Source organism: Macrobrachium nipponense, chromosome 20 (genome assembly GCF_015104395.2).
Source record: "Macrobrachium nipponense isolate FS-2020 chromosome 20, ASM1510439v2, whole genome shotgun sequence".
NCBI lineage: Eukaryota > Metazoa > Arthropoda > Malacostraca > Decapoda > Palaemonidae > Macrobrachium > Macrobrachium nipponense.
This window is the reverse complement of record NC_061089.1, coordinates 1,098,838-1,111,068: the sequence shown is the minus strand read 5'-3', so window position 1 is coordinate 1,111,068 and position 12,231 is coordinate 1,098,838. Positions and strand designations below refer to the sequence as shown.

General features: G+C 34.7%; 1 protein-coding gene across 2 annotated transcripts in view; it reads right to left on the bottom strand.

Annotated features, from left to right (window-relative positions):
* Positions 1–7,814: 7,814 nt before the first annotated feature.
* LOC135221461 (venom phosphodiesterase 2-like) overlaps positions 7,815–12,231 on the bottom strand; it is a 128,645-nt gene continuing 124,228 nt past the window's right edge. For both annotated transcript variants that reach the window (XM_064259215.1, XM_064259221.1), the window contains exons 13-15: positions 11,306–11,510; positions 10,901–11,051; positions 7,815–9,649 (exon numbers count right to left, since the gene is read on the bottom strand). In XM_064259215.1, coding sequence (XP_064115285.1) covers positions 9,458–9,649; positions 10,901–11,051; positions 11,306–11,510 — 548 coding nt within the window. In that variant the 3' untranslated portion in view covers positions 7,815–9,457. The remainder of the gene's footprint in view (positions 9,650–10,900; positions 11,052–11,305; positions 11,511–12,231) is intronic.

Here is a 12,231-nt window from a genome sequence, read left to right as displayed (position 1 = left end):
CCATACATATATCTATATAATTATAAATATGAAAAGTTTAAAAAAGTATCATTATGGGGACCTAATAAACAATATTGAAGCCGTATATATTAAAATGTCGGTGCATGTACGTACCTGGAATTTATATTTTGTGCACAATCATCTGAATTATATATATATATATATCTTTATCTGGTAACAACTGTTCTTAAACGGTTATCTATTATCATATCTGAATTATATATCTTTATCTGGTAACAACTATTCTTAAACAGTTACCTATTATCATAACCATTCATGTATACATGCTAGCCTTTTATTTTATCTGGTAACATTCATTTAACCACATGTGCATTTTAGAATGTAATTCTTATGTCATGCAATTATCAGCAGAACTATAGTACTTTCTGTTGTGTATGTATCCTCATGACTAACAGTATATATGACATATTCATATGCATTTATCTTGAACATGGATCTGTATTTTCCATGCATTATTCTTTACTTATGAGTATTTCTATTTTATATGTATTTCTTTTACATATAATTATTTGCATATTATTCCTTAATTACTTGATTATGGCTAGGACTAATTATATACTATCACACTCCTATAAAACATATTTAACGTAAGTTTTAATGTTCACTGCTTGGCTGGTAGCTGACCGAGCTAATGTAATGAATACATTATAAAATACAGATATTTTCCATATCTGTAAATAAACCCATGACCCAAGGGGTCACTGGTGAGATAGGAGCATGATACGTAGTCACAACAGGACGTAAACTAGACCATGCCATGAGATGCTTGCAGTAACCTGGTTTGCATTTGCCTGTATCAACATTATTCATATCTTGTAAACAGGTCACAGCACTTTCCATGAGAAGCTGGTGACCTATCACCTGTAGAGGAAACACGTGACTTCCAAGTCATATGTCCATGTATCTGTTATTGTCAGCTATCGATGTGACACTCTTTCAACATTAGTTCTCTCCTCATCTTCCAAGAAGGCAGTCATCTGACTAACCCTTCCTATACTCCTGTGATGGAGGTTATAATAAAGTTGTTGAAGTTAACTCAGGAAGTTTGAGTCATCTCCCCTATTCTGAAGAAGAAAACAAAATCTACTTGATGTCACTCAGACGAGAAAAGGAAAAGGAACCACAATGCTTATGTATCACAGTGGCGAGATCTAACATACAACTGGTCGCCGTCCTATACCATTATAAATGGTGGACGAAGACAGTTATATATATATATATATATATATATAATATATATATATATATATATATATATATATATAATATATATATATATATATATATATATATATATACAGTGGTACCTCGACATACGAAAGGCTCACTTACAAAAAAACTCGAGATACGAAAGGAAATACGAAAAATTTTACAGCTCTACATATGAAAAGTTTTCAAGATACGAAAGGTTGTTGCTGTAAAGTCCTGAGATTCGCCCTGACCACCGAGAACAATTTTAAAACTCCCGCGCCGCCAGCTGAGTAAACTCGCCGACATCCTCCCGCTCTCCCATTGGTTCCTGATGCTAGTCACCCCATAAGATCCTGCTCTCCTATTGGTCAGCATCTACCCCTTGTGCTTTAAGTATTCTATTGGTAAAAGGATGCTGTAAATTGAAAAAAATATTCATGCAACACATTTAACAAAAAAAAAAAAATTAGGTAGTAAAGATAGAATAAAGAAAGAAATGAATGGTTATTATACTGTTTGTAGTTTCAGTAGTTGAAGAGAGATAATGAAAATTTATGGCTTACTGTGTAAAGTGATTGCTTGTCGATCGTTTGATACTCGTAAGTGCTGGATGTAAACAGAAGTTTGGAAGCTTTTTTTTGTTTTTTTATTATAGTTAATGGTTACTTAATAATTATTTGAAATGAGTACATGCAATACATTTAATAAAAAAATTGTGAATTAGATATCATAAAATATAAAATAAATCAGACAAATACGTATTTTTTAGAATTATTCTTCTGTTTTAATATTACGTTACGTATATGTTTCATTATAGCTGTCAGTAACTCGGTATCTCCATTAGGTAAAGATAGAATAAAGAATAGAAATGAATGGTTATTATACTGTTGGTAGTTTCATTAGTTGAAAAGAGATACTAATGAAAATTTATGGCTTACTGTGTCCTAGAAAAAGTGATTGCTTGGCGTTCGTTTGGTACTCGTAAGGCAGTAAGAGCTGAATGTAAACAATCGATTGGAAGGTTTTTTTTTTGTTTGTTTGTGTATTATAGTTAATGATTAATTAATAAATTATTTGAAATGTAACATACTGAGGTTATTTATACATTTTATTGGCATATTCTAAGCTTTTAGCTTCTTAGGTTTAGATGTCAGAATCATAGACTAGGCTACAGTAGCAACCGCTAACATAGGCTAGGCTTATTGCTAAGGGACATATGCTAAAGTCCTAATATATGCAGTAAAAATGGGGTTGAACATTACATGCAGTTGAATATTACTCAAGTATGTACAGTATTTTGCCTTTTTGGAGTCATATTTCTTCCGTCGGATCGGCATCGTAACCCTAGAACATGTGTTTTACGCCTGGAAATATAATTTACTGGGGTGTTTTTGGAGGGCTTGGAACAGATTAGCCATTTTACATGTAAAATGTGGTCCAAGATATGAAAACCTCATGATACGAAGGGCGCCTCGGAATGGATTAATTTCGTATCTCGAGGTACTACTGTATATAATATATATGATATATATACTATATATATATATATATATATATATATATATATATATATCTATATATATATATATATATATATATATATATAATATTTAATTATATATTATAATATATAATATATATATAAATATATATATGTTAGACAAAAGAGGGCTATGATTAATATTATGTTTATGTGCTATTATAATGCGATGTGCTGATTCATCATTTTTAACTTCCCATGGAGAGAGAGTCCGAAGCGACGACCTAAGAATGCTGACATCTCTTTTTGGGTGGTATGATGTTAAAGTTCCTTACTTAAGCATATCAGTGTCGTGAGGCTATTGTTCAAGGTGCCTTTGAAAACTGGCTGTGACCAGTTAATTGGGGCGTTGACGATGAGTGTGAATTCGTGTGTACATGTACGAACTATGTCTATTCTTAACGGCATGTTTAGCCAAGAACTAGGAAGACTTACGGAGAGGTCTGTGCGAGAAAGGCAAAGCCACAATGGTGTATGCCGAGGTGTTTCCAATTGAAAGTGTGTGAAGTTCCAGGCTGCAATGGGTGAGTTATCATGATTTAGCCAAAGGGATGGCTTGTTTTGATATCTTGTAAAGATGTCCCATTTCATTTAATCTTTTGACTTTGTCTTTACAATTGTGTGCTCACTAGTGTGTTCTCCTGTCTTTTAAACAGGCGGTTCAAGTGAGGGGAACTAGTGTCCTAGTGAGGGGACCGAGTGTTCTAGTGAGGGGACCGACTGTCCTAGGGACCGAGTGTCCTAGTGAGGGGACTGTATTTTGGAGAAGAGATAATTGGTGTGACTAATTACTGATTCAGACATTTAAATACCGGGGGTTATCTGAGTTAGTTGTCTGTGAGACTTGAACTATTATCATTCCATTAATGATCCTGTAAGAACATGAATTATTCGACTAGTAATTTACTTTGAATAAACATATATATTTTTTGTAACTCTGACTCTAATTTGATGACCTGATGGAATGGAGAGAGAGAGAGGAGAGAGAGAGAGAGAGAGAGAGAGAGAGAGGGGGGGCTTTTGCCAGTGATCACTTTAAGAGAGAGAGAGAGATGGGGAGAGACTGAGTGTAACCAGTTCGTCTAACGCTCAGGCTAAACGCATACCAAATATTAAAACCCGGGGGGGGGGGGGGCGACGCCCTTCGCTGGTAATAGTTGGTGGGCAGTGGTGTTCGAACGACAAAGCCTTTTGTGAGATTGTGGAAAATTGTTAGATTATTGGATTTCAGTTGCTAAGTGAGAGGGAATGAGAAATATCCATCCGTTAACTGTGGTAATGGGAAGGGAAGGATTTACTGGAGTCATCAAATTTGCCCACGGTGATACCTCAAGGAGTTGGGCACATTCAGATAGAGCTTAGACTTTGTGAGTGTGGTTCCCAAGATGTCTGTGCGTGTGTATTTGCGTGTTACTGCGCATTCGGTTTTGCGTTCGGGTTTTCTTTCATTATGAAGCGGTGAGTGTTAAAAAGTGTTTTTTTTTTTTTTAGTCCTGGTTTTTTTTTTTTTTGAATCATTTTGTGAGTTGTGGGATTGGTTTAGGATACCACATTTTTTTCCCCATAGTAGCAGTGTGTATGAATGGTTTTCATACGTGCAAAACTGTGGTTGAATTACGTCTTTGCTTGGACAAAGAGCGCCCACTTGTTCTTATGCGCTCAGCACATTTTCTGCTAACCGACCCAGAGGGGTATTGCAAGGGGAGGGTAGTAGTGGTCTGCCTTGTGGGCATTGCTTACCGGGAGGGTGAAGTTCTCTTTTTTTTTTAGTGGGGGGTGAACTCCTTTTTTTTTCTGAGTCGGGGCATTGGGGAAGAATCTGCCCTTGAATAATGAATTTCCAATGCCACAGGACATCAGCTGATAACGATTGGTTGATGATGTGAGATGCCCGCAGGGTTTTTTTTTTAGAAAGAGATATTCTTTCTCTTGAGTGAAGAAAAAAGGAAATGATATACATATGGGATGTGTGTAAGTTTTCCTTATGCTTTGGAAGGGACAATTATAATGGGGACACAGTGATTATCTTTTTAATAGAGATTTGATTGGTGTTGGAGAGATTGCTTTAAAATGGTGCTGTGTGGTGCTGAGTGGTGATGACTGATGATGATTGCTGACTGGTGATGAGTGATGACTGATGATGATTGATGATGATACCCGGGAGTGGTAATGGGGTTGAATGTGCCTAGTGGTGGGCGGGTGCCTCGTGTTGTATTTGGTGTATACTGGGCAATATTAATGCCCATACTTGAAATAATTGCAGGAGAATTATTACTATATTATTATTATTATTTGAGATATTTTATGGGGGGGGGGGTTACTTAAGAATTATCATTACTTGAGACATATTTTAAGAGATTTGAGATATTTCATGGGAGATTATTTTATAATTATTACAGATAATTATATTATGGAGAATTATTACAATGAATTATGGGAGAAGTTTTGTGGTTAATTATTTATTGAGTTTTTATGATTTTGGAGAATATGTCATCGTTCATGAGTGATGAATCTGGCTGAATCTTGGTGAATTGTGCTGAATTTTGCTGAACTTTTGGTGAATTTTGTGCTGAATTTTTGGTGGATGGGCAAGCATTAACATTGGTGATGTTTTTTTTTGTGGATTTGGGAGGTACTAACGACACATTTGTTGTTTTTATATTTTTTTTATGAGTTCAGCAGATAATTGCTTGACATCTACGTGAGTCATGGGGATAGTTAACAGTGCCGTTGATTTTTCTTTTTTTTGGATGTTAGCCATTGCTGACACAAGTTTTCTATCATGGGTGAATTTGAATTTTTTTTTTTCTCCAGTTTGTGAGAATTGTTTAATATCTCAGTTCATGACTTAGAGTCACTGTTCGGGAACGTGTTTAAGATTTCAGCTGTTTGATGCTGCAGAGAGATTTATGGGAGAATTTTTGCATTTTTTTTAATGTATACGTCATGGCGCTACATTTTTTTTCTGGATATTTATGTTCCAGAAGTTATGGGTTTCTTGCACAATAATTTTGTTGTATTTATGACAATTTTGCCAGAGATAGGAAACTTGGCTAAGTTTCTAGTGGCCTATGTCGTAGTGCATATGGAGAAGTCTTTGCTTAGACATTTTGAATTTGGAGTTTTGTTATTAAGAGTTGTGGCACATTGGTGATTTTTTTCTAGAATTTCCTGGACAATTTTATTTGCCGAGTTTTTGCCCTTTTTCAGCAGTTATGCTAACCAGAGAGTTTATAGTTTTTGACTATAACATTGAGTTATTGTCTGGAGAACTGGAGGTATATTACTTTGGAGATATAATTTGAGATATAATATATTGGAGATATGATATTTTTGCCATTTGATATTTGCCTATGTTTAGTTCTATTATTTTGCAGCCATCTTTGTTGCAAATAGAGACACATTTTTGAGGAGATATATGTGGCAATATTTTTTGAGTTTGTCAGCTGGATGCTTTGAGTGCATTTTGTTTTGGAGATGGAGTTACATTTTCATTATCCTGCTTGGAGATATAATATTTTTCTTTGGAGAAATGTTTTATTCCACATGGAGTTATTGGTGAAATAGAGGTAAGTATTTTTTATTTGCCAAAACAGAGGTGAATATTTTTTATTGCTGGAGTGGTGGTTTTATTAACACGTGGTTATTGGTGAAATAAGAGGGAATATGGTGGTGTGGTTATTAATTAAATGGAGGAGATATTTTTATCACTGGGGTGGTATTATTATTAAGATGGTGACTTATATATATATATATATGTGAGTGGCATTGATCTTTGGCAGGTGACCTTTTTTGTGGTTATGACTTTTTTTTCCTGGATTTTTTTCGAACCAAGAGAAGAGTTCTGTGGTTCTTTCTTTTTGGTTTCATGACTAATTGGAGGCGAGTGGCATTACTGCATTGTGGTCCTATGGAGATGTTATTTTTGGAGGCATATAATTGCTGAATTGCGAGTGTATCGTAGTTTTTTATCCCGAATAGGTGATAATTTTTTTTTTTTATAATTGGACAGTATCATGTGAGATATATGTCTTCGAGACAATCTTTGAGCAGCTTAGTCATATCCTGGAGATAATTTTGTGAAATGTGCTTACTTAGTGTCAGTATAGAACCTTTTTTTGAGAATCATGAGTTTCTGAAGTTGCGAGTCTGACTAGACATTTTCATGCTGCAGTTCGAGCACCTGACGTGTCCGCAGGTGGATTTTCTGCTGACAGTACTGTGATGAGTCTGGTGTGATGACTCTCTTCCTCTAGTAGTGATTGCTCAGAGTTTTTGTAATATCTGGAAACATTGACCATAGCATTTCATGAAAGTGCACGTGTAAGGGATTGCTTTCTGGCTGTGTCCGGTCGCTTGAAATTTGCGATGGCAAAAATTCCGGAACTATGCAAATTGCATTTGTTGGGGAAAACGTGGGGTTGTGTATATCATGCACCCGTGCTTCTCCATTGAATTACTTAAAGAAGGTTTAGTTTTTATACATTTAATCCATATCGCATGGTTTTTTTGATAAAATCTTGATAAAACCTATAAAGAGGTCACATGCTTGATGTTTTTTAATAACCATTCAAAGTATATAGGGTCTGCTCAACTCGGCAGTGGGGGTGGAGCTAATACTGTGACGTCACAAGAGTAACACTCCCGTGTTTCTCCACTGAATTACTTAAAGAACCCTTAGTTTTTATACATTTAATCCATATCGCGTGGTGTTTTTCATAAAATCTTGATGATAAAATCTGTAGAGGTCACATGTTTGATTTTTTTAATACCCATTCTCTCATTTAGTCACCAAACCTTGTTTTATTGCACAAAATATACCAGTTTGAACACATAGCTACTCCAGCTTTCTTCATATGTATATTCTTTACTTATTTATTTACTTACCTATATACTGGTTTGCTGTATTCTCTTCAAGTCCATTTCTTTTAACATGACAACTCTCTTCTCTCTCCTCTCTCTCTCTCGTCTCTCTCTCTCCCCGTCTCTCTCTCTCTCTCTCTCTTCAGGTAGTAATAATATCAAGATTTTAAATAATTCTTAAGTAATGTATTTAGTTCTGTCACTGTGTTCATACCTCACTTTGAAAAAGCAACTTTTTTTATGATAAAGGTTAGAATGATAGATTAATTATATTTTCCAAATCTTATTGTGAATACTTATTGTTATGCAATAAATACAAAGAAAATGTGGATACAGGCAGTGTTAAAAATGACAGTTGTATTTGCACGACTTGGCCACAAAAAAGAAAACAATATCAAAAGTATAAGAATAACATCATATACGATATAAGGTATCAAAGGAATAACTAATGAAGAAAATGATACAGGGAACCCATTTCCAGCAAATTTCCCATTAGCACTTCATATCACATAAATATACTTCCGAACACATAAGTTTACATATAACACAAACTGTATACATAAAGGTATTAATTGTGCATGCCTCAAACGATTATAATATTTTCGAAAAAAGTACAAAAAGTTATTCGTCAGTCTGTCTGGATGTATCTGATGACGTTTCACAAGGGGCGGGGCTAGATTTCAGATCTCCCACGAACGCTTAATTGTTTATAATTTTTGCGTGCGTAGGTAATATTTTCTGTGCGCGATTATGGGTTTGAAAATAATTGTAATTGTAATGTGTCATATACCAATTGAAAGGGCATTCTTTGTAATTTTACATGGTATATGGCAAAACGTAATAAGATGAAAAATTATGTAAGAAAAATGTGGTAAATATTTACATAAAATTTAAAAATTGTTGTCCGTCTTTGACCTAGAATTCCTCGAAAATTTCTGAGAACACATATCAATTTTATTTATGCATTATATCGTAAATTTTATCAACTTTCTAATCCATTTTTCAGTTTCTTTCTATCATCATCCCTTAGTCAGATACGCTACGAAACGTGAATGTATGTAGGTTGACGGATGAAGTAATTGCACATTTTTGTGTGCGTAGATAATTTTTTCTGTGCGTGCTTGTGGGTTTGAAAGTAATCGTAATTGTAATGTGCTATATATCATTTGAAAGAGCATTCTTTGTACTTTAACGTAGTATACGGCAACATGCAATAAAAGGAAAATTTATATAAAAAAACGGCATCGCAAAAATAGTTATATGAAAATGTTATCGTAAATATAGTTTCATAAAGATATGGTCCTTTTGTAACAAATGACGTTTCACAAGGGGCGGGCATAGGTTTTAGTACCGCCTCGTGAGCAGACCCTGTATATTTTAACTCTGATACAAGCAACCGACCACCTCAGCATTCGCTGATAAACTGCCATAAGTGAATTATGGCTCATGTTAGGGAACTGCCGAGATGGCAATAACAATAATAATAATAATAATAATATAGTAGTAATAATAAGAATTTTATTCCCATGTAGTATGAATAATGAAATCTTGGAGTAACAGTGACAGTCATACAACTATCAATTTTTTCTTTGGAGAAAATAGCCAGACGCCTTTGTTCATGAAATATATAATTTCACTTGAGATATGGACTAAGCAGTCATATCTTAAAGTGAGGATTATTAGTTTGAAAATAAAGAAACTGGGAAAGAAGATACCTGCTACTGCAGGCATGGTAGGTACAGAAAGTTAAAAAGAAGAGTCAGACACGAACATCCAAAAGCTGGCAACTGTCTTCCAGAAACCTCTACTGGAGCAACAATGGGCTATTTCACCCTCAAAGACTCACTTCCCGATATCATAAAAGTTAGTGCGGAGTCTGTTCCACCAGGTCTCCTTGCCCCAGATGTTGGAGTGCATTCTTATAGCAAGTCGAACTCTGTCGTCGTATCGCATGTTGGAGAAGAATTCGAGGCCGGTGATTTTCTCCACGTCCTGCACCTTCGCCATGAATTCTTGAGCAAATCTCTCAGGTTTCTGTAGGGGAGAATGAAAACTGTTAACCTTCCATTAATGGAGCTGAGATAATATTGAAATGAGTCTCACATTCAAATTATATTTTGAATCTTGAGAGCAATTGGCCAGTGAAGAAAGACAGCTCTTCTCACGATATAGAAACAACGGGCAGTCCCATGTGCAGATCCGGTGTGTTTTTATGTGACCGACCATAATCTGTGACATCACCCAAACCGGTTGACGCGACTATTTACTGATGTAATCATAGGGATAATTGCCTTTGTTAGTAACTGTTGATACACTTTGAAATGCGAGTTAATAAATACCCCTCCATAAATTAAAACGGTGAATGCGATTTTGGACGTATGAAATTTACATTTCATGTGAATATCGGTATTGGAGAAATCGAATAGGCTAAATTTTTCACAAATAACGTTTTCTTGTGCGAAACGTTTAGACTGACAGGATCCTGGAGACTGATGTCATGGAATCTTTACCACGGTGTCAATTACTTGAAAGTTTATTTCCTTTTGTTAGTTGTTCTTTGGCGCGAATCCGCTTTTCAGTTCATGTATTTTGTTAAATTTACATAGTTTAATTTTGTGATAAAATGGAATTTGATCACAAAATTAAACAATGTAAATTCAACAAAATACATGGACTGAAAGGATGACTCTTGCCAACAAACAACTTATAATAGAAAATAAATTTTAAAATTGACAACGAGGTCCCAAATGCACACACAAAAATAAAACAGGGATGTTTAAAAAAATTTGAAAAATTTTGCATAACATCAGTCTCCAGGATACTGTCAGTCTTTAAATGTTTCTTAAAAAAAAAAAAAAGAAAAAAAAAAAAATAAAAAAAATAAATTAACTTATTGTGCAACATTTCACCAATTCAGTTTCTCCAATATCGATATTCACATGAACTACAATATTTCATATGTCCAAAATCTCATAAACTGCTTAAGTCTACGGAGTGATATTTATTAAATCGTATTTCAAAGTGTAACAACTAACAAAGGCAATTATCCCTGTGATCATGAGTAAACTGTCACTTCGACGGTTTGGGTGACGTCACAAAATCATATGTACAGATGAGTCCCAAACTCGTCGGCAGAGCGGGACTACCTTTTCATTAGTATATCATGGCTCTTCCGATCGAATTGCCAAATACTGACTTTGTTTATTCCTAAATGATCGCGTATCACAAGACGTAGAATTCAATATTATTATTCTAATAATTGTTAGTATTTCTGGGAGAACCTACCAAGCAATTTGTCACAGCGAGAGACTGGGGGAAAACGAAGGCCAGTGTGTCCACGTGGGTGTGAGGACATTCCGAAATGTGGTTCACGTTTACCAAACATCGGGAGATCACCATGAACAGATGAGTCGGTACTGTGATTCCCTGATGTAACCTGTGGACCAGCAATAACAATATGTAATAATAAAAATAAACGAGTAAGATAATTTCAAGGTTGGTTTAATTAACCAATATTCATATCAGTATTATATGAGTTACATCTTGGTCAGTTTGTCAATTTTCTTGAAAGATGTCGATTTTTCCACTGGCACTCATTTGACGAGAGTATTAATTAACATGTGTATTAATGACAACACGCAGAAACTCATTCCCAGGCATTCATTGAACTAAAACTGACATGTTTCTTACTTGAGGAGCTCATAATCATCAGCAAATGTGTCGGAATCGTAATCAAAGACCGGCCCAACGATCACATTCAATTGATTCGACCATTCAGACCACTGGGTAACCAACCGCAGCAACTGCTTCCAGCGCTTGATGAGTTGGTTTGATGCAGGCACGGCATTGCTCATCAGGTAAGGCAGTTGGGCGACTCTTTCATTGCTGCTGAAAACTGCAAGAACACTTTGACTGTATTAATGACTATTTTGAATTCACAAATTTTTGGATCCCACTCACCTAACTCTGAATAGTTAGATATGATCATCAGTAAGAATCCTTAGACTAATTGCATAAATAAGTGAAATATCTGTCTGATGACCTTGGCATTATTGGAACTTGTACCTGTTATGTTAGAATGGGGTCACCCTTGAACATTCCACTGCAAAGAATATAATTGTTCTCCCTCTCTCTAATATATATATATATATATATATATATATATATTATATATATATATATATATATATATAACACACACACACACACACACACACATATATATATATATATATATATGTATATATGTATATATATATATATATATATATATATATATATATATACATACACACACACACACATATATATTATATATATATATATATATATATATATATATATATATATATATATATTATATTGGTAATGCTAAATTTTGAAATAAAATTATTCAATAAGAGTTGGAAACTTGATAAACTTGTTTTTGATGAGCATATTCGTAAATATGCATAGGCTTGATTGCATAGTTAACGACAATGGTTAACGGGCATTTTTCTTGTCGTAAGCTGTCATCGTAAGTAGTCTATGAATGACAGGCAGTCGACGTCTGGACTTTGGTTGGTATTAAGCTCATGAGGTAGGGGAGCTAATTCCAGCCAGCTTCCTGAAGAACA